This window comes from Citrus clementina, unplaced genomic scaffold, assembly GCF_000493195.1.
Source record: "Citrus clementina cultivar Clemenules unplaced genomic scaffold, Citrus_clementina_v1.0 scaffold_3, whole genome shotgun sequence".
NCBI classification, from domain to species: domain Eukaryota; kingdom Viridiplantae; phylum Streptophyta; class Magnoliopsida; order Sapindales; family Rutaceae; genus Citrus; species Citrus x clementina.
In genome coordinates, this window is record NW_006262339.1 from 20738107 (window position 1) to 20760718 (window position 22612).

Sequence of the window (22612 nt, forward strand, 5' to 3'; positions counted from 1 at the left end):
TTTGGATAAGCTTAGCATTCGCACTGAGCTGTTATAATTTATTTCTAAAGTGAAGTAATTACTACCACTAAAATATTTTTTTTTTGGGACTCGTCGTATCTCAAGGGTCTATAATATAGCAGCGAATGTATTAATAAAATATTCTTTGCATTATTTGGATTATTATGTGTGGTTAACTTTGAGAGTGTGGTCGTGATTAAATCAGATTTTCTCTTTACAAAAAAAAAAAACTCATTATTTAAATTTTCAAGGACAAAAAAACAAATTATATAATTTTTAATTCCCCCTTAAAATTAATTCTGATAAGAACAGGAACCTATCCTACATATATCTATCTATATATCTATATATGTATATATAAAGTTATGACTTGAGGAGGTGATGTGGTATCACCATTTTGCTTCTTTGTATATTCTCTATTACCTAATAAATAGAGTTTTTTTTTTAATTTGATTTTTCATCTTCTCATAATTAATTTGATTGTATTTAACTCATTTAATAAATAGTAACTTTATTAATATATATCATTCCTCATCTTTTTATATTTTCTATTATCTAAAATATCTAAAATATTGGTGGATATTCTTTGTAATTTTTTTCTCTTTCTATTTAAATTCAACAATATGTAATCATTAATAATATTAATTATAAGTCATTTGAAACATTTATTTATTTTATTATGCTAGCAATTAAACTTTAGTGGCATAAAATACATGAATTAATCTATATATATATAAAGTTGGGACTTGAGCAGGTGATGTGGCATCACCATTTCTCATCTTTATATATTCTCTATTATCTAATAAATAAAGAAAATTTTCTTTTACATTTAGCTTTTCATCTTCTCACAATTAATTTGATTGTTATTACACAATAACAATTATGTAAAGGTTTTAATGAGACATATTCTTTGTAATGAACATCCAAGGAGAAGTGTTATGAATTTATTAAAATAAATGTAGATGTTCATAACATATATCTCTTAGTCTCCCAACTATCTCTCATTAGCAACCTTTAACTTCCCTATAACTCTCACTATCACACAATGAATTATGATCCATAATTTTTCATTAATTTCATGGAGTGATTATGTAACTATAAAATGAGAGCTCATCTTTTTGTTTTGTACATACACAATTGGAATGAATAAAATCACTCTATAATATATTCTCTCATTTTATTCTTTATCTTGCGTTGCTTCTTTATTTGTATTGCTGGCAAATAGTTTTTTTATTTTTTATAAGGCTGCCTCATCTTAAAAAAAAAATCAATTTATATTTTTTATCAGTTTCATCAAGTGTAAAGTAAGAAAAAAAGATAATACTAAATTCTTTTTTCAAATTTTCTAGTATATATATAAAGTTGGGACTTGAGGAGGTGATGTGACATCACCATTTCTTATCTTTGTATATTCTCTATTATCTAATAAATAGATAAAAAAAATTTTAGATTTGGCTTTTCATCTTCTCATAATTAATTTGATTGTTATTACACAATAATAATTATGTAAAGATTTTAACGAGATATATTCTTTGTAATGAACATCCAAGGGGGAGTGTTATGAATTTATTAAAATAAATGTAGATGTTCATAACATATATCTCTTAGTCTCCCCACTATCTCTCATTAGCAACATTTAGCTTCCCTATAACTCCCACTATCTCACAATGAATTATGATCCATAATTTTTCATTAATTTCATGGAGTAATTATGTAACTATAAAAAGAGAGTTCATCTTTTTTGTTTTGTACACACACAATTAGAATGAATAAAATCACTTTATAATATATTCTCTCATTTTATTTTTTATCTTGCGTTGCTTCTTTATTTGTATTGCTGGCTAATAGCTTTTTTTGTTTTTTATAAGGCTACCTCATCTTAAAAAAAAATCAATTCATATTTTTTATCAGTTTCATCAAGTGTAAAGTAAAAATAAAAAGATAATACTAAATTCTTTTTTCAAAACCGCGTGAAGCGCGGTTCTATTTTTTAGTATATATATAAATGTTGGTTTCATGGGTTAGCTCAAGCTGAGCAGTTTTTAATTTCATGCAAGAACATCCAAAAACTCTTTACATTCGTCACGATAGCAGCTCTCCTACTAAACCACGTGTTAACACAAAATCTCATGCATGTAAGATCATCATCGTTCATTAAGCCACCCATCCATAAACGCCAAACTAAGCTCTCTCTCCTTATCACTTCACTAAATTTTGCCCTTTCCCTTTAGTATAAATGGATAATATTTTTTCTATTATGTTCCAGTTTCTGCAAAATCTTGCTAGCTCAGTAAGATAATAATTATAAATTTGATCATTTGGTAAAAACAATGGATCTGCTGAACTCTTTCTTGAATTTGGTGGTTCCGCCGGCCAGCTTGGTGATGATGGCTTTTGCATGGCCGGCTTTGTGCTTTGTCAATGGATGCGAGTGGCTTTATAACAATTTTTACAGTGAAAATATGGAAGATAAAGTTGTCATCATCACAGGAGCTTCTTCTGACATTGGAGAGGCAAGTTCATTTGTTGATAATTATTCTTTTTTTCCCTTAATTTCTCCTCAATTGTTCACTTTTAATTACTAAAGTACTTGGTTGTCGGAATTTTGAAATAATAATCATTTAACAGAAGTTCAAAATGGGTTGGCTTATTTATCACCATTTTCCTTTTAAAATTTAGCACAATTGTTCAATTAGCCGTTTATTTATTTATATGTGGTTTGGGGAAGAAACCTTTTCATCTCATACTTTAATTCATTAATATGTGATTATATAAATAATATATATTTTTTCATAATTTTTTAATTGGTTGTAGCTAGTTTGAGGATGCGACTTATATTTATAATGAATCGCTGTTTCGTCCTTATCATGAATCAAGAAGTACAAGATTTTAGAGTTGCATTTGCAATACATGATGGTATGAAAAGGTAGCACCTATAATGGATAAAAGGAGAGTGAAATTGCTACAAAAATACCATTTTTATTATTATTATTATTATTATTTTTTGTGTATCATTTGTCCCTCAAACTTGGGCAACTGCAAACCATTATATTATAGAACAAGTCTTTGTGATTGCAGCAAATTGCATATGAATATGCAAAGAGGAAGGCCAACCTTGTGCTGGTGGCACGGAGAGAGAACCGACTTCGAGGGATCAGTCAGAACGCAAGATTTATGGGCGCCGGGCATATTATAACCATAGCTGCAGATGTTGTGAAGGAAGAAGATTGCAGGAGATTTGTTTCTGAGACCATAAATGTCTTTGGACGCGGTCTGTCATCTCACCTTCATTAGATTGATGAATGAACATTACTTGGAATTGGTAGTAATCAGTACACAATCATTTGATAACAAAGACCATAGATGAATACAATCCAATCAATGAAGTTACTTTAGTTTCCCTCAATAGTAAAGAATCAAAAGCCGGTCGCAATGTTGCCTCTGCTGAATGAAAAATCTTAATGTTTCTTTTAACATTGTAGCATTTCCCGTTGTAAAATTTTACCCGATTTCTAGCAGATTTTATCTGTTGTCGCAAGCTTATTATATTTTTCTCGATTGAACCCAATTGCTCAGTGCTTATTCATGGAAACCTGAGAGATTTTCTGACAATCTTATCATTGTCTTTGTTGTTAATAGTAATTACTTGTTAATGAAATTTGGTCTTTGAAGTCTCTTCAGTTAATCTTAGCATCATTCAAAGATTCCTTGCTGCTCCTATGCTCTAAAGGCAACATTGCATCATATGCATTTGCTTGCTAGATGATACTTTGGTTAATAAAGTAGTGTCATGTCAGTTACCAAATGGGAATTCTAGTGAATTTCTAGTTATCTATCCCTTTACTTTTTCCTCTTCTTCAACTTAATCTCCAACCTTGCAGTGGACCATCTCGTAAACACAGCAAGTTTGGGACATACATTTTTCTTCGAGGAAGTGACAGATACCTCTATTTTTCCCCGTTTGTTGGTAAGGTGTACAGGCTGAATTAGCAAACTCTTAAGAATTATCTCATACATAGAGTTGTTTTGAATTTGGCTAATATATTAAAGTCTGTTGTAAGTTAATAGTGCCAAATGTGTTTTGTGTAATTTGTCAATTCATACAGGACATAAATTTTTGGGGAAATGTTTATCCAACATTTGTTGCTCTCCCTTATCTTCATGAGAGCAATGGTCGAGTCGTTGTGAATGCATCGGTGGAGAACTGGTTACCTTTGCCAAGAATGAGCTTATATGCTGTGAGTATATATAAGCATTGCATGCTTAATTTTCGTCTTGTCATTGATATTCATTCAGTTGAATTCTTCTTCTGCTTCCTTTAATGGAGCCTCTAATTGCAATTAAGAGCCTAAAGGATATGGATATTAAAATTCAAAAACAGGTTCAATTATAATGCTGTAGGGAAATAAAATGATTAGGACTCATTTGCCTGACTGAGTCCAGTTTCAATATAATCCGCAAAAAACACTAATGACAGCATTAATGGAACTACCAAAGTTTTTGTCGCGAACAAAGTCCACATTCATTGTCTGTATACAGTGAAACACACTGCTCTGCAATTCTTACTGGAAATGATAATAAATATGTGGTGATATCAGTGAAGTGCCTGTGCCATTCTCATTGCCTGCATGACAGCAACTATAATAATGAATATGCAGTTGTTTTAAACTTTAGTTTCTTCTTTCTTTATTTATGTCACAAAAGTATACAACATAAATCAGGGTGTTTGACTCACTGGTGCTTTCCTTCTTTCCCAAGTCCGCAAAAGCGGCCCTCGTAACCTTCTATGAGTCATTGAGATTTGAATTGAATGATGAGGTTGGCATAACGATTGCAACTCATGGTTGGATTGGAAGCGAAATGACCAAAGGCAAGTTCATGCTGGAGGACGGCGCAGAGATGCAATGGAAAGAAGAAAGAGAAGTAAGTTCTTGATTTTCTCTGTCACCATTGTACTTGTTAGCTTTGCAAGATGCTGCAATCAATGTAGAACCTTGTATGTTCAGGATATATGAAGTCATGATGCTCCCTTGAATTTTTTGTTTTAGGTACACGTGGCAGGTGGTCCTGTGGAGGATTTTGCAAGGCTAATTGTATCTGGAGCTTGCCGAGGAGATACATATGTAAAGTTCCCGAGCTGGTACGACGTGTTCCTGCTTTACCGTGTTTTCGCTCCCCATGTTCTCAACTGGACTTTCCGGCTGCTTATTTCATCAGAAGGCGCAAGAAGAACTTCTTTGATAGGGACGGGAAGACCGCTTTTGGAAGGTCCACCAGCGAGGCCTCGATTGGAGGGCACATCTCCGCGGCAAGTTCTCAGCAGTCCCTCTTCATTCTTCTCCCAATATAGTCCCTCTTCATCCTTCTCCCAATATAGTCCCTAGCATCGACAAAAATGGCGTGAAGAGGCCTCTTCGTTTATCATCGTTTAGTTATCCTCTCTTTGTTTAATTTACAATTAGCTTTTTGGTCATAGCTTTGGATTTTTGTAACATTTGATTTTGCTTCGAATAAATAAGACTTGCTTCTGTAACCTGTTCAGCGATGATAAAGAACTTCATCAGTTTGCCTAATTAGTCCCTTCTAACTAACAAGAACAATTCCATTTGAACCATGATACATGTGTACATAAATTTGTTAATGATACTTCTAAATGCAAATAGACAATAGTTTAAGAGATGGGAGTGATTAAATAGATTATTTGTTGTTGAAAGAAAAAAAAAATTCAAAAATAACAAGGTTCTGTAGAAATGTCAACAGTTTTTTTGAAAGGGTAAATTTAGATTGGAAGAAGATCCTACTACTTCAAAGCAATTGACTGGACATGTTTCCACTTTTTTGACTGGCATGCACATAATGTAAATATTATAATATTGAAGCTTCAGCAGAATCTTGAGAGATCGGTGGATTTTGGACCTGAATCTAGTCAACATTACTTGCCACGACTACCACTCAAAAGTCTCAGACCACTTGCATGGAGCAGGCTGGAATTCTAGTACATGTGTTTTACAAAGTTGTCGAAAAAAAAGAAAAGATCCACTTGATAAATTGTGAACGAGAGTGTTTGATCGTATATTTACAAAATGGATTCAGAATTGAAAACAATACTTTTTCTGCAATATTAGGGTCTATCGAGATTCTGGATAATATCTAGAAATTTTTAGCTCTAAATTAAAATTTACTCCCACTAATAATTTATGAGAGAACTTTAGCTCTATTCTATGAGAAATTTTAGAATACATCTAAAGTATTATGTTATTAATACAACAAGCAATAATATCATGACATGTGTGTATTTATTTGAAACTACTATTATATAAGTGATAATTATATTAAATTCAACTATACATGTCATACATGCATTAATTAATTGTAGTATATTTGAGGCATTTTAAAATTTCTCATATTCTACGTCTTTGTGAAAACTGAAAAGAAATTCACATAAAGACTCGAACAAGTGGCCCCAGCAATTTAACTATTGGCAAAAAATTTCAAACTGCACGTTTGTTTTTAAGACAACATTTGGTTGTTTACAAATCTTATTCTCAAACTATATATTTATTACTATCCAAAAAAAAGAAAAAGAAAAAGAAAAAGAGAAAAGACCTAATGATCTACTTGAGTCTTGAGATAATCTTCAACAGAAATGTTCAACTCTCCCTCTTCCGATGTCCCACAATCTTCAAACTCGTAGTCGTATTCCCAAAACTGCTTCTCATCAAGCACTTGCGTCGCTCCACTATTTTCATTTTCATTTTCATCAGTCTTGTCTTTGTTTAAAACCATCTGAGCATCAACTCCCATGCCAGCGTCCGAAGCTGCTTTCTGTACGGATTTCGGCGACAGCTCTGCATGGACGACGCTCGCCGGCAACATTGACGGAAAGTTAAGGCCGTCAAGCGACCGCGGCCTCCGCAGGCAGTAGAAAGCGACGTCGTGGGCCATCGCGGCCGCCTCCTGGGTCGCGTAAGAGCCTAACCAGAGCCGTTCTTGTGAGCCGGGAACTCGAATTTCCGACACCCATTTGCCCCATTTCCGCCTTCTTATTCCTTTGTATTTCCTTTGATGGGCTGCATTCTCTTCTATGTTGCTTCCCATCCCTTCGCCGGAAGTGCTTTTGTGAAGAAGTGCTTCCTGAGAGAGTAAAAATAAAATAAAATGATGTACTGTGTAACGAGGTTGTGATTTTGAATCGCTGTAGGGAGGTGATACTTTCCTTATATAGGTTGAAGATTTTGGAAAGTCAGCGGATTATAATAACAGCTGCATGCATGAAGAAGTGCTCATGGGGGCCAGGTCAAAATTTTCAATGGTCAAAGTAAGAGAAGATAGAAGCTCTTATCCAATGAAAATTTGGACGGAGATTTAGGTAGGCAAGTGCAAGTTGGAGGAATAATTAATGGGTGAAGAGAGAAAAACGAGCCACAACTTTTAAAAATTATTTGAAGAGCGGATGTGCAAATTGGCTGTGTGTGTGAAAAGGTCATTCGTCATCTAGCGTACGCAAAATTGTGTTGAGGAAATTAAATGATGAATAGGCCATAAGATATTTGCTGGGTCAATGTCAAAAATTAATTTTGATGGGCTAATCCATGAGGTCATGGAGCAACTTCTGCACCAGGTTAAAAGAATGAATCACAAAGAGAATATACTTTAATTGGTCAACTTAAGAGTAAGGAAAGAAGAAATAAATAAATAAACAAACTAAAAAGGGTAGAAAAAGATAAATCTATTTTGGTAACTAAGGAATAAGGATGTTAGTTCCCTATATGGCTATATCAATGCTTCATGAATATAGCTGATGAACCAATTGACTAGAAATTGTCATTTTTTCAAACTTAAAGTTAGGATTTGTAGGAAATTCCATAAAGGCATTCTTAAATCATTAACAGGAATTTCTTAAGAGTAATGATACAGCCACAAACTCTTGTACAAATTTATATTGTACAAACTGATGTGGTATTAATTCATTAGTTGAATGAAAATATAAAATAATATAAACAAATCATGTGGGCCAAAAGATATTTAATTCAACCAATGAATTAACGCCACATCAGTTTGTACAAGAGTTTGTGGTTATATCATTACTCATTTCTTAATGGTTGATTCAATTTGACCAATATAATTATAATTTTACCTTTGAACTATTTTTTTTTTATGAAAAGTTAAATTAGAATTCAAATATTGAGATTTTGAGTAAATACTACATTAATTAGGATTCAACTTAAGACTTAAATGTTGAGATGCTTTTATTGTATAAAATAAAAGCACAATTCATGAATGTAAATGTTACCCTTTTATTTTTTTTTCAAAAAAAATAAATTTTATTAAGAGTACGAATAGAAAAACATTATATCTGATCGAGGTTATAATATCAATTAAAAAATTATGGCCATTCTAGCGTTAATCATATGCAACGTTATTTATAAATCAAGATTTTCAAAATTCATTTATATAATTATTGGTTAATTAAAACTAAAAATAAAAATAATTAAATTTTAATTATACATTACAATAAACAATAAGTGGCATAAAATTTTTAAAAATTGGAAAGAAAAAAACTTAAATAAAAAAAATCCTACTCCATAATTAAATTTTATGGTAATTATATTGTTGTTAGTGCTCTTTTATTTTTTTTCCTTTTATGAACGTTGATTGATCGCGATCATAAATTAAAAAGCTCTCTCAAAAAATGAATGGAGAACCTTTGTTAAAAGAACTTGTGCCTCCCGATTCAAGTAGAAACTTCTAATCTTAATTGTGGTATGAGTTTAAATGTGTCTCTTATAGTTGAGATCCTTCTCAAAATATTTCGTGGTTAATATAAAAAAAAATAATAAAAAAAAAAAGCTCTCGAAAGATGGACGGAGAAAGCACTTCCTCGAGAAGTTTTGAGAAGGGTACGGCCTCTTTCAAACTCATGTCGGCCACATCTTCAATTTTATTTATTTATTTTGGCCACATGTCCAATTGAAAATTGAAAATGACGATTTTGGATCAATCCATATCACGTGCGACAAATAGACATAAGACCGGATCAAACGTACTTCTGTTTTTTTTGTTAATTTGAAGGAGGATCAAACTTAATTAGACACATACGCAGGCTTGGTAAGAATACCCGCCCGACCCGGATCGGACCCGAATTGACCTATGCAGTCTTTCGCTCCTTACTAATATAAAAATCGTTTTTGGGCATTGATTTTCCGTGTGGGTTAATTTTTTTAATTTTAATAAGTAAATTTAAAAATTACATAAAATAAGTTTCAAATAATTTTTTAATTTTATTTTTCATTTCTCTAAAATTTTATTTGCAGTGATACAATTTCTTTCTTTTTTTTTTAAATTCACTTTTTCAGATAATAGAAATCCGAAACAAAAACCCATGTCCCGGAGATGCTGGCTTGACTAGGCCCGTTTGTGAAAAAGTCAGGTATGAACCCAAGTTCGGGAATCTGTTGAATCAATTCGAGTCGGTGCCGGGCAGATCCAAACTCGGACCGCACCCGAGCTTTTGCAAACGACTGCTATTCATCACGCTTTAAGTTTCGGTCTTCCGAAGTTATTACTTTTGTTTATTGTTACAACACAATCTTATGATTTATTTTTCTTAGATTTCTTTTTAAATTTATAATAATTTTATTTTTAATTATATCTTTAATTTGATTAATGATAATATACCCCATCGATTTATATAAAATTATTTGTTCAAAAATAATATTTATTATTGAGGGAAACCTTAGGTACAATTGTAGTACCGTACTACAGTTGCATCCAACCGTTAGATGCCAGTGAACCTCATCAATCCAAGTGCATCCAATGGCTGGATGTAACTTTAATACGGTACCACAGTTACACCGTAACCTGATTCTTATTATTGTATCATTACTCAATAGTAAATCATTCAGTTTAAAAACTCATACTTTCATTGTTATTATGAGTTTTGAGATAAAATAGTCTTGGCAAGACATTTTGCTTTAAAATTTGATTCCAACCTACCTAGATCAGTTTTGTTATGATACAACTCGAATACCTATGCGCAGATCTTAGATGTATTTCTAAATATTCTTGAAAAAAAAAAAAAAAACTCTTTAGACTTGAACCTCTTATTTTCAAATGTATGTGAAATACCAATCAACTTGTAGGTGGTTTCTTATGAAATATCATTAAAACAAAGGTTAAAAGATAAAAATAGCAAATGAGAATTTATCATATAAAAATTTGACTCCATTTCTTAATCAATATTTTATACTTTCTATTTTTTAAAACTTTTCAACATATGAATTAGGGACACATGCATGAATGAGTACGATCTACGACCTAATTTAATTAGTAAAACCTTTTTCAGTGGTAAACAGATATAAGGTTATCATCCATTATGTCACCCAAATTTACAGTCCTAAGAAAGAAAAATGCCAGAATAGGAAAGATTCCTAACCAAAATGTTTTATAGTAACAATTGAGCATCCATACCAAATTCCGAACATAAACAAAGATCAAACAGCTCTATTTTTCGGCAAATATACAACACAGAATCTCAATATTTCGAAGGTACAGAGAGATTTTATACATCAAAAAAGTGTGATGACTAAACACAATAATTATTCTTCCTATGAATTAGGAGTAATTCTTTACGCTGAATCATTTTGTGCAGAGAAATTCGTCCCGTGGCCGACCAAAAATGTTGCAATCTACTTGTTTAAAGCCCCTGCAACAGAATAAATAAAGTCCAAGAAACCTGTTCCTTTGAGCAGACCTTTTCCAGTTAAGAGCTCAAAATCTAACAACAAAAGGAAGCCGATTGCAGCTGCCTTTCCATTTATCAGTTCACTCGTTACGTTGAAACCGAACCCCTCTAGATCCTCATCGACCACCATTCTCACCTGTAAAATTGTAGAGACCTTCAATATTTCTTACTTTTGACAAAGTAAAGAGGACAATATCGAGCGAAACTAGGTCATGCAGTTACCTCTTCGATATTAACATCCGTTGCTGTTACACCAGGTTGAGCTTTCCCGCTAAAGACAATCTCTGCAGAAGCATCGGAACTTGCACCTCCTTCCATTCTGATATAAATATTTTTCTCGTCGGTTTTTACAGGAAAAATATACAATGTCGATAAAGCAGGTGTGAGGGCTCTTAACACAGGGTTGTTCGGATACCAATCCCTGACCGCTCCTGTACGAAGATCAAATGTGCTCTCTGTTGTTGGGCAAACTATACAACCATCCTATAGAAGAGAGAAACAGATATCCTCAAGCTTTAGCCATGTTAAAAACAAATACAGGCATGAAAAATTAAGTCTTTACTGGAGATATAAGACAAAATAATTAGACCTAAAAGTAGTATGATTCGGAAGAAAACATTAAAAAAGATAGCCTCTACAAGATAAAAAAGATAGCCATACTTTTAAGTTTGTCATCTAACTTAAAGAAAAAACAGATGAAAAGAAGAAAGAATTCTTGGTCCAAGAATATGTGGTCAATAAGAGAAATTTGGATGAACTTCAGTTTGGCCCCAAATTCTATGATCATGAAAGCAGGGATCAGTTCAAAGAACAACTTGGGGCCATCTTTAGGACTCTTAAGACTTAGGCTCCATTTGATGTTATTTTATAGCAGCAGTGGCCTTTAGCTATGCAAAAGTGTATGGTAAACACTTGCAACTATAATTTGGATATTAAGATGATTTACCCCACAATTGCCTGACGAAATTAGATTACCATTACTATTTTCGTCAAAATCATCTCATAGCTAGAGCTTACATTAGCAAACACTATCAACTTTTTAATGAATGGCTAGTGATAAAAGTTGATATTATGCAGTAAATACAAACTTTTAACTAATAATTGATAAAAATAATAAAAGATATTATAAGTTTTTCATAAAAGTATGGGATAAAATCAACTTAGCTTCTAAACTACAGTGGCGCGTGTTTACTAAACAAAAGTGCTTACACCATTTAAGTCCCTTTCTAAAAAGTTGAAACACAAAAATTCAGATTTTTCTTTTCATCAGAAAAATCTCACTCTTCCAATGGAGAAATGCAGGTCCTTCAAAGACAGACGGACCTTCCCCCCAACCTGTATCCACAAACACCGAGCTACGAACAATTCAACGAGCAACACCAAATACTTCGACCCAAAACAAGAATTACTTCAGCTAGCATATGCCAATCCCACAATGTGACATAACCCTCAGTTCAAGCTTCTCAGGAATATAGCCCAATACCAACCAAAAAAAAAAAAAAAACCACCCAGCCCGAGTAACTAACAAAAAAATTGCTAATCACAAATGCCTCTAAGATAGACTATAATTCAGCAAGCACAAAACATAAAGCCCTAAGCAATATATATATATTTTTTTTCTCTTTCTATACCTAAACATCCGTCGACCTTTCTATGTCCACCGAGTTCTAAACGGGGGACTACGGGCTATCGCCTAGTTCAAACAATGATACAATCACTATTACACATCATTCAATCAACCATTTTAATTCTACACAATGCAAAATTTTCAAAAACATCATAGAATCAAATTGTATAAAAATGAAAAATAGAAAGGGAAAAAAATAGACTTTGAAACCTGGGTGAGCTTGGCATTGATCAAGCCTTCACTATAAGCACCTTCAGCAGGAGATCGATTCTCAATTGCAAATACTTCATCTTTATACCACAACAGCAATATCGTCTCTCCATCTTGAATAATCACCCGCCTTTCTCCTTTCGGCAGTGCCGACAGCGGCACCACCGGCACCCAGCTCTCACCTCCGCCGCCTCCTCCCGACGCCGACGACTCCTCCTCCGTCACCGAAACTTCCGCCGCCTTGCACGTCAACTTCCTTCCGCACGTGGGTATTTCACGTGGGGAAAAAGGGTAGTTGAGGGACAATGCGTGGCCACAACAACGGCTACTTGGGGAGGAGGGAAGAGGCTGTCGTGTAGGTGGTGGTTTTCGGCGGGAAATGGAGCCGGTTTGTGGACGGGCAAAAGTGTAATTTTGAGGAAACGGTGAGGGTGTTGAAGCCATTGTTGATGCTGCAGCGGATAGTAGTTTTGTGGAAGAATCAACAGAGGGTAAGTGAAGAAGAAGAAGAAGAACGTTTCATTGTTGCCACAGAAAGCGGATAACGAAGAAGAAGAAGCACTGTGTTCTAGTTTCAGCCACAATTTTTTTTCTTAATTATTAATGGGTATCTAACATTTAGCTCCCCTGTACTTTATCGTATTGTCACTTACGTAGCAGATTTTTATTTGATGGGCACTTACCCTCCTCGTCATTAAAATTAAGCAAATATTTCACTTCTTGACCTGCATGCTCACTTCACTTGAGCACTTTTCGGCGGAATGATAAATTTTATTTTTTAAAATATTAATTTATAACATAATAAGTAAATTAAATGTGAATCAAATGGTCTGAATTCACAATAATGATTATTTTGATGATAAAAAGTTAAAAACACATCATAGAAAAAGATGATTTTATGAGATGAAAAATTTCAACATAAATAAAACTTGGTGAAAATATTGGCTTGATAAGATCTTATTAGCTCCTCATGTTTGCTCGTGGTCACAACAATTAAATATTTAAAGCTTGGTGAAAATATTGGGCGTGTAAAGAAGATAGAATCTTTCGCAAGACGGTGTCGCACAGGAGAGGATCTGGACCCTTTATGATATAAAAGTAATAATGTATTTGTCCAAATATATATGATGATACATGAGATGCGATTAGGTGCATGCCGTTGCACGTGTTATTGTGTGTAACGAACCACGTGCTACTTAATTCATAATTTTCTCTCATTTTCACCCTCAGCCAGTGAGACAGAGACACATTACCCATCACTCTTTTCTCTTTCACTCGCGTCACTACCGATTCATGAATTATGAAGAAATAAAGGTTAGTTTTAAATTTATCAAATACCTATCGATTGATTTGATTTCTTTGCATACATTAGTTCAATGTATATTAAATTTTTTATTAACAGAATCAGAAATAAATAAAAAATAATAATCCCTCAATAAATACAAATATATTATTATTGTAATAATCCTTACGCAAATATATTATTATCCCTCAATAAATAAAAATAATAATCCTTACGCAAAAATGCATTAAAACGACAGAAATATTGAATAATTTATTATTTTTAGGAAGACAATGTGACATTGAAACTTCTTTACACATTGAAAAAGGACATTAGAGATGAAATTCAAGATGATAAAGTTTCAAGAAAATAGACAAACAACATTAGAACCATATTTTTTTATGGAAGCCTCCAAATTGTTGAAAATCAGTTCATTATTAATTTACATGAAAAGTGTGTACGATTTAAAAGAATAATAATTAATAATGTATTATTTATTGATTTATGGCTGCAAATTAGAACTAATAAAAATTATTATTTAATTGAAATTATTCATTTATTTAGCAGATTTATAAGAGAATTAAAAAAAATTGTTAAAAAAAATAGATTTGCAGGAACATCCACGTACCTCTGAAAATAATACTTGCCGTACAATTAATTAAGAGTAACGCTAAGTATCCTAACATATAAGTCTCAATTTGAGTCCTAACTAATATGAGGTGATTAAGTAATTTTACTAGTTATAAAAATAAAATCTATCATCTAATATTTGAGTGACACATAGCATTAAGGCCCCGTTTGAGATTGCTTTTGGGAGGGTTAAAAGTTATTTTAAAACTCTAAAAGCTAATTTTGGTGTTTGGTAAAAAAAAAAATTGAAATCACTTTTGCTAGAATCAGCTCCTCCTACAGCTGATTTTGAAAAGCAGGGAATGAGTAACTTTTAAATTCTGATTTTGAGAATCAATTTTATCCTTTAATATAATTCCATAAATATCCTTATAATTATTACTTAAACCCGAAATTATCCTTATTTAAATTGGAAATAAAATTAATATTTTAATAATTTTTTATTATAATTAACGTACACCTTTCGTTTACCCTCTTTCTTCATATTTTGTGTTCTATCAAAACTTCTCTAGTGCAACAAAGCAAGATCCAGTACGTGTTCCATCACCATATTCAATAACAGTAAGTGATTCATCACCCCTTTCATGCATATTCAATGTAATTTTTATTATAATATTTATTATTTGTCTTATTTGGGTTTGTTTATATATAAACAATTCTATGCCTATGCAATTTTTATTAAAATATTAATTGTTTGTCTTATTTGGATTTTCCTTCAACTATCAAGACGCTTCGCTTTCTCCGTAAGAATAGTTTGTGTAACTAAATATATAGTGCACAAATCTATAGAAAGTGCTACGTTTATGCTGCTTGACAAGAAATTAATATGCCAATTCCACATTTATATATAAAAAAAAAAATTTGTTTGATTCAACGAGATATTGTACGTGTACATTTTTATATGTATAAGTAAATTTCATCCTACATTATGTATATTTTAGTCATTTATTTTCTTACACCAGTTTAACAATAAGATTTACCAAATACTCATAACTGCTTTCAAATTTCACAGTACTTTGGAAAATAAAATTTACCAAACACTTAACTGATTTTCTTCACAGCTGATTATTTCTACAGCACAACTAACAACAATTATTTTAAAAGCTGCAGCATTACCAAACTGGCCCTCAGACTCAAGTTAAGACTCAAATAGTAAAATCCTATCATTATTGATTAATTATTATCCAAATAATGGAAAATAATGTGCATTAAATAGGAAAATGGAAACTATTTTATATGATTAACACGTGTCACTCTTCTACAAGTCCCAACTAAGCATATTCCATATCTTTCCTACATATTCCTTACCTCAGAGGAGGTGAGAAAAGATCTTGCAAAAATATCTTTATCCTTTTTATTTTATTTATATATTTATTTAATATAATTCTTATTGTATATGCATTAATAAGAGAAGATTTGTAAAGAAAAAAAAATCAATAAATTAAACTTATAATATTATGATAACTAAGCCGTTTTGGACGATATATTTAACTAAGAAGATATAATTAAAAGAACACTAAAATTTTTTTTAAATGTTTTAATCTTAGTCATTTATTTAATATAATAGATAAATAATTAATTAACTAAAAAATAGCAGATAACTTATAGGTTTCTAAATTATTATGTTATTAAAATTTTACATTACATTTATAATGTGCTGCAACTTTAATGTAAATTATAACAAAAAAATATAATGACATTTTTTAGTAGTTAATTGTAGCTTTCTTTTTATAAAATGCTATTATAGAATGCCAATTGACAACTTTACAAGAAAAATTACGATACACCAATACACCAATAATGAATGGTATAGGACGCATAAGGTAAAATAAACTCTAAAGTCTAATTAAACATTGTTATGAATGTTGGTTTTGTATATATATGTTCATATAATTTTTTGAATTTTGTATTATTAAATAGGATGTGTTTTTCACTTTTTCTTTAAGTAATTGTATTTTCACTTAATAAAGACAAAATAATTTTTTTAACCGTGGGGGGGGCGCCCAAATATATTTTTTTTACCCTCCTTACCACCCCAAAAAATCAAACCCGGATTTTGGTAGAGATTAGTGCTGCACTGCAATCAACCCGACCACGTTCTTGGAGCTTTTCAATCTTAGTACATGATGCTTAATTAAAAGAATGTCAAATATATTTTTTATTACAAATAAAACCAAAACCATTCACAAAACAAACGACAATTCATCAACGTGTGTAATTAAACTGCTTAAAAGAAGAAATTAATATTAGCATATGATAGAATTATAACACGTTCAAAAGTGTAATTCGAAAATTTTGCAAAAGTAGATTGAGAATCACGAGTCACAAACTTCATTTAATTTACAGCATGGACCACATGATCTACTAGCTAGCTATTGGAAATGTGCCTTGTCTGCAGGCTGAAGCTTATATAAAGCAAATCTTTTCTACTTATTAAATGTTAATCTTAAGTGTTAATTAATAAATTAATAATGCTTAATTAGGGGGAAAAATGGAGGTATAGTACGGAAAGATTTTTTCAAAAGATTGTTTTCTATAAACAGCTTATTAAATAAGTTATCACACATTTTTAAAGTCTTTATTAACCTTAATATTTTCACAAAATAATAATCACATCTTATTTTTTTTCATAAACCCTAATATACAAATAAAATAAATTTAAACTTATATCTATTTTAGTCATTATATGGGAAAAACCAAAATTTTGTTAATATCCCTTAACCTTTTAAACCTGCCCCTAACCTTTTCCCCAAATTTAAGGGGAAGGTTTAGGCCCCCCCCCCCCCCCCCCCGACACGATTGAAAACATAAAACTTGAGATTATACAATTAATATATAGTTATATTTTAGTATTGTATTCTAGCTAAATGATGCTATACATTAAACCTTGTCATTAATCATTGACTAATTCATATATAATTCTGATTGCGTCACGAAGTGATTATCCAATCATGTAAAAATAATATCGTGTTTACTCTTATCCCTAAATAATATAAAATCACCATAAACATACTGTACACGCATGATGAAAACAAAACAAGTGATATTAATTATTACATTGATACGGTTTCACCTGAGACTTTTTCACGAGTTGGTTGCACGTACGCTCGTTATACCCAAGATTTTCTCAATTATAAAACCCTATTTATGATGCAAAAACAATATCTTCTATCGTGCCCATTTTTCTTGCAAAGATTTTCTCTTCCTTAATTTACTCAAAATTAGCAATATCCTCTATTTCATTTATTATATATATTTTCTTCATGTCTTCATTTATCCATCTCTCTTTCCTCGTCAATTCTTGCCTTTCTTTCTTTGATCCTTTATATCTTAATTTCTTAAAAGGAAAAAAAAAGATCAAATTTCCGGGGGGGAAAAAAAAGATGGGTAAATTAATCCTTGAAGATAGGGCTCATGGAAATGATAATAATGAGCAAAAAAATCATCACTGCATGGACAGCCTTGAAGAGAAGGTTTCGGTGTTTGTCGAAGATTTTGAAAATATTCATTCTGATGAAGATTCTGGTGATGATTATGGCTCTGAAAACAGTAGCAACAATGATTTGCATGGGTATCATAATGAGAGAATTTTATTCTGGGAAGCACAAGAAGCCCTGCTCCAGGTTCTTCTTCTTCCCCCCCTTTTTTTTTTAAACCCCTCATAAGCTTTATATTATTTATTTTGCATAATATTTCCTTCATCATGTTTAAAAGAAAATAGAAAGATAGCTTCGGTTAAAATTCACTAGCCTCTTGAAGATCATTTTTCAACATAATTAAAAAAAAAAATTAACTTCTTCTAATAATTTCTACAATTATGTGATACGCCAGAGAAACGGATTGTGAAACTAATTGACTTCTTAATAACATTTAGGATTTAAATTTATTTATCATTCCAAATCCTTGATAAGGGAAGATTTTTGTTTGATTGTTTCAATTGTTTAAACTTCTCTAATTCTTTTTGAACCGTAGGCAAGAGAAAAACTTTTTTAAGATATCTTCAATTTTTTTAAAAATAGTTTAGTTTGACTAAATTTCAAGAACTATATTTCTGTTTATTATAGTTACTTTTTTAATTCAGTTGCTGTAAAAACGAAATAGGAAAGAAAGAATTCAGAAATTTGAAACTCTGAGAAGAAATTTTTAAGTACATAAGATATAATATATCTATAATAAATAAATGATATTACAATATGTGTATACTTATTTTTTAAAATTATTATGTAAGTAATGGTTATATTAAATTTAACTACATAAATTATATATATTAATTGATTGTATTATCTCTCAATATTCTAAAAATCTTCCTGCAGAAGAGAAGGAAACCATAAATGTTAGTGTTTTGGGACCCAATAAATGATAGGTCTTGTCTCTGACATTTACTTGCATGTTAAAATGCCAAATATGTCATGATGCATTTCGGATAATAATTAGATTTTATTTCATTAAATAGTTTAACACTTGTATCTATTGTTTTTCTATAAATATATTATAATACATCAATATCCTAAAATGCAAGTTCGCATTTTGTAAAATACAAATTTAAGCAATACACTACTACCTTATAGCAATAAATCCTTTTAAAAGTTTTATATGTAGTAATGATTTTTCTTTTTTTCTGTCTGTACATTTGTTTGTTGGTGGTTCAATAATGAAATCCTGTGTGTAATATGTTGTGTTTGCATTTTTTTTCCCCCTCGTTAAACTGAAATATTTAGTTTTTAGTTTTTTTTTTTTTGTTTTTGTCTTAACTAAATAAAATATCAAAATTTATGGTCTATAATATCCATAGGGCAAAGCTTATTTTGTCAGCAGATCCAGATATTATTACCTTTGTCAGAACACGACAGAAAAATTTGATTTTGGTTATTCGACATATGAGGTAAAAAAAGCACGGTCCACATATGGATTTTGGGCCTCTCATTGAAGATATTCCATGACTATTATATATTTTGGACCATTTGATGACTACTTCATTTAATGTTCTAACTACTTGCCAAATTTTTTCTGGTGTTAAAGAATTAGAATATAGATCCCCAATGTTAGGTTTAACGTAATATACACCCACACACAATAATAATTTTTATTGATGGAACTTATTATTGTTGCTGTGTGTGCGTTAAGTAGCAGTGGTCTTAAAATATACTTGTGGAGTTAATTTTTTTTTTGTAATTTTTTATTATGTATTTATAGTAATATATGATTAAGATTTAATGATCTATATATTCTTATTCTGTGACTAGGGGTGGGCACGGTTCGGTTCGGTTCGGTTCGAAATTAAGTAGAACCGATTTAAATCGGTTATTTTATAAAAAGAACCGAATAAGAACCGAACTCAATAAGAACCGAACTCAAACGGTTCTTTTTGGATTGGTTCGGTTCAGTTCGGTTTTTTCGGTTCTAGGCCTATTGGGCCTATTTTGAATTTTTAAATTTTTAGCCCATTGAGCCTCATGAATGTAATAATTTTTTTCAACAATTAATTTATCCTAATTTTATTACAAATATTAACAATAAATACAAAGTATTCAAAACACATTTTATCACTAATATCTTACTAACTATTAATAAGATACTCCCAAAATATGAAATATTAAAATTTCAAAATACATAACCAAACTCCAATACTCCATCTATATAAACATAATCATAATGTTATAAAGAGAAATAACACATGTTTGATTTGAATAAAATCATGTTTGATTTGAATAAAATCAAAAAGTAATTCGGTTTTTCGGTTCGGTTTTTCGGTTTAGCTAAGTGAACCGAATACCGAACCGACATTTCGGTTTTTTTTACAAACGGTATATTCGGTTTTTTTAAAAAATAAAAACCGAACCGAATTAGAAAAAACAGTCGGTTCGGTTCGGTTTTTTTAACACTACGGTTTTTTTGCCCACCCCTATCTGTGACTATTTATCACATCTTTATGAAAGATCAGCATAAAATTCAGCTCAACATTAAACCAAAAATCAATAAAAAAGATGAAAAAAAGAACTTAAATGATAAAGAAAAATTAGTAAATAAATTTACTCAACTTTGATTTTTTTTTTTTAAAGATTTTAGAAAGAAATTCACTTAACTTAGAAGTTAGAAGTTAGAAATAAAGGGGTGTGATATTTTTCAGGAAATTATGGAGAGGCAAAGCATAACGGGCCAAAAGTTAAGGCAAGAAGTGAAAAAAATTATTGATGCCGTGAGAGAGACAGAATTTTGTAGCTGCCCCAAGCCAAGTTCCAACGGGTTATGTACACATTGTCTAAGAAGAATTCTAGTCGACAGGCTTTGTGACAAAGGTCTCAATGCGGCTCTCTGTACATCCAAATGGAAACACACTAAGCAAATTCCTGGAGGTAAATATCTTCACTCACTCACTCACAGAGTTCGAATACCAAATTTGTTCTGTTTCTAAATAAATGGCGAATGACGTGTTAGCTCGTACCACCAGGTATTTCTTGTTCTGTGGCACGTTCTGATAGTGTCACATTGTTTGCCATATATGGATTTATAACATTTGCTACTCGCCATTTCTGAATTACTTGCATTAACTTTTTATTTTTTATTTTTTTTTAACTTGATCGTTGGTTATATTATTTCTTCGTGATGATATCATTATTTTCAGCAGCTGAATTATGTTGAGGATTCCTTACAAAAATACTTTAGAAAAATAATGATTTGTACATAGTTTTATAAGAATGACAAAAAAGTCCGGGCTGTGTTAAATTATTCTCATGGGCTTTGGTCCGAGCCTCCCACATGAGGTTTTGGATAAAGGCTTAGGAGAAAAATCTTGGATTAGTCTCAAACCCCCTATTTTTTTTTTAAATGAATTTATAAATTAAAACAATAAATTAAAATTTAAAAATAATAAATAAAAAGAAAGTTTAGATCCCTAATTCATATATCAATAATGAATCAAAAAACTTAAAATTATAATATCAAACTTTCTTTTAAATGTTAATTAATTAAGATGGTACTTGAATTAAAGAATGTAGTACTAAAAAATTAAATATCTAAACTTTTATTTGTTTCATTTTCTTTATTTATTATTATATTTTTGAAATATTTTTTAAATTTATTATTGATTATAATAACTTGATTATTATTAATTCATTTTAAATTTATAATAATTTAAAAAATATAAAAAATTAAGTGAGAGCCCAAGTCCGGCCTAGGTATACAACGGACTCAACCTTTCTATTTCCACTCTAATGGGTTTGGACATGGACTTAAAAAAACCTGTCTCAAGCTGCATTTTACCATCCCTAAAGTTTTAGGCTTTGAGCCAATTCTATACAAATTTTGTTTGACGCCCCAAACTTACTGTTTCTATATTTTGGCTCCTCCAAATATTACACGCCTTATTTGCTTTGCTTTGCCTTGCTCTAAAATTTATAGGGACACACGAGTACGTTGAACTAATGGCAGTAACGCCCGGACGCAAGAAGCAGGTACCATTCCTCATTGAACTTGAATTCAGAGATCAATTTGAGATGGCAAAAGCATGCGACGAGTACCGACAACTCGTGTCCCAATTACCTGAATTCTACATCGGTAAACCCGAGTACCTCAGAGCCATCGTTCGCGTACTCTGCAACGCGGCCAAGCGATCGATGAAGGAGAAGAAAATCTACATGGGACCGTGGAGAAAGAGAAGTTTCATGGAAATGAAATGGTCCAAGTCTTTTGAGAAGGGCAAGTCTTTTGATGAATCTTTGAGCACATCTTCTTTGCCTTCACCTGTAAAAGGACATGAGTCTTGCATGCATTCATCTACCTCTCTTGCGGTTGTTGTCACCTAGACAAAGCTTTTGTCTTCTGACTGAAACAAAAGAGGACGAGGACGAGGACGAGGGAGTACTTATAGTTGGTTTTTGGGCGGCTGATTACTAGTAAAGTTGTATAGGCAATTGTGTGAGGGACCCCAGAGCATAGAGCTTCTCTTTGGGATGCTGCTAGTTGTAACTTGCGGGTCAGTTGTGTAGCAAATTGCAGTGGCATTGTATGTATAATGATTCTATACATATATACAGAGAGTTGTTTACAGTATGGATATGTCTTAACATGTTTTGTGTTCCATAAACAATTTTCAAGTGCAGACATTCGCACTAACACGTGG

The 22612-nt window shown here is 31.5% G+C and overlaps 4 protein-coding genes across 4 annotated transcripts; 2 read left to right on the top strand and 2 right to left on the bottom strand.

Moving 5' to 3' along the window:
* Positions 1-2330: 2330 nt before the first annotated feature.
* On the top strand, positions 2331-5394 carry LOC18049644 (11-beta-hydroxysteroid dehydrogenase-like 5). Its single transcript, XM_006441571.2, has 6 exons — positions 2331-2513; positions 3079-3271; positions 3882-3967; positions 4107-4238; positions 4759-4923; positions 5049-5394. Exons 1-6 carry the CDS (start codon positions 2331-2333, stop codon positions 5382-5384), a joined length of 1095 nt encoding a protein of 364 aa, XP_006441634.1. The 3' UTR covers positions 5385-5394.
* A 1072-nt stretch (positions 5395-6466) lies between these two features.
* LOC18046187 (ethylene-responsive transcription factor ERF020) lies at positions 6467-7166 on the bottom strand. Its single transcript, XM_006441572.2, has one exon. It carries the CDS (start codon positions 7096-7098, stop codon positions 6607-6609), a length of 492 nt encoding a protein of 163 aa, XP_006441635.1. The 5' UTR covers positions 7099-7166; the 3' UTR covers positions 6467-6606.
* Positions 7167-10417: 3251 nt separating this feature from the next.
* LOC18046188 lies at positions 10418-13145 on the bottom strand. Its single transcript, XM_006441573.2, has 3 exons — positions 12582-13145; positions 10967-11227; positions 10418-10880 (listed from the first exon to the last, which is right to left on the bottom strand). The coding sequence occupies exons 1-3, from the start codon at positions 13023-13025 to the stop codon at positions 10689-10691; spliced, it is 897 nt and encodes a 298-aa protein (XP_006441636.1). The 5' UTR covers positions 13026-13145; the 3' UTR covers positions 10418-10688.
* Positions 13146-17860: 4715 nt separating this feature from the next.
* Positions 17861-22505, top strand: LOC18046189. Its single transcript, XM_024188486.1, has 3 exons — positions 17861-18116; positions 20621-20846; positions 21892-22505. Exons 1-3 carry the CDS (start codon positions 17877-17879, stop codon positions 22293-22295), a joined length of 870 nt encoding a protein of 289 aa, XP_024044254.1. The 5' UTR covers positions 17861-17876; the 3' UTR covers positions 22296-22505.
* Positions 22506-22612: the final 107 nt, after the last annotated feature.

Excerpts from the sequence above, each read along its gene's own strand:
- LOC18049644 (XM_006441571.2), top strand. The coding sequence starts at position 2,331 with ATGGATCTGCTGAACTCTTTCTTGAATTTGGTGGTTCCGCCGGCCAGC. Across the intron at positions 2,514-3,078 it reads CTTCTTCTGACATTGGAGAG|CAAATTGCATATGAATATGC; the intron begins GCAAGTTCATTT and ends TTGTGATTGCAG. Across the intron at positions 4,239-4,758 it reads CAAGAATGAGCTTATATGCT|TCCGCAAAAGCGGCCCTCGT; the intron begins GTGAGTATATAT and ends TTCTTTCCCAAG.
- LOC18046187 (XM_006441572.2), bottom strand. The coding sequence starts at position 7,098 with ATGGGAAGCAACATAGAAGAGAATGCAGCCCATCAAAGGAAATACAAA.
- LOC18046188 (XM_006441573.2), bottom strand. The coding sequence starts at position 13,025 with ATGGCTTCAACACCCTCACCGTTTCCTCAAAATTACACTTTTGCCCGT. Across the intron at positions 11,228-12,581 it reads TCAATGCCAAGCTCACCCAG|GATGGTTGTATAGTTTGCCC; the intron begins GTTTCAAAGTCT and ends TCTCTTCTATAG. Across the intron at positions 10,881-10,966 it reads CGGATGTTAATATCGAAGAG|GTGAGAATGGTGGTCGATGA; the intron begins GTAACTGCATGA and ends ACAATTTTACAG.
- LOC18046189 (XM_024188486.1), top strand. The coding sequence starts at position 17,877 with ATGGGTAAATTAATCCTTGAAGATAGGGCTCATGGAAATGATAATAAT. Across the intron at positions 18,117-20,620 it reads CACAAGAAGCCCTGCTCCAG|GAAATTATGGAGAGGCAAAG; the intron begins GTTCTTCTTCTT and ends GATATTTTTCAG. Across the intron at positions 20,847-21,891 it reads CACTAAGCAAATTCCTGGAG|GGACACACGAGTACGTTGAA; the intron begins GTAAATATCTTC and ends TAAAATTTATAG.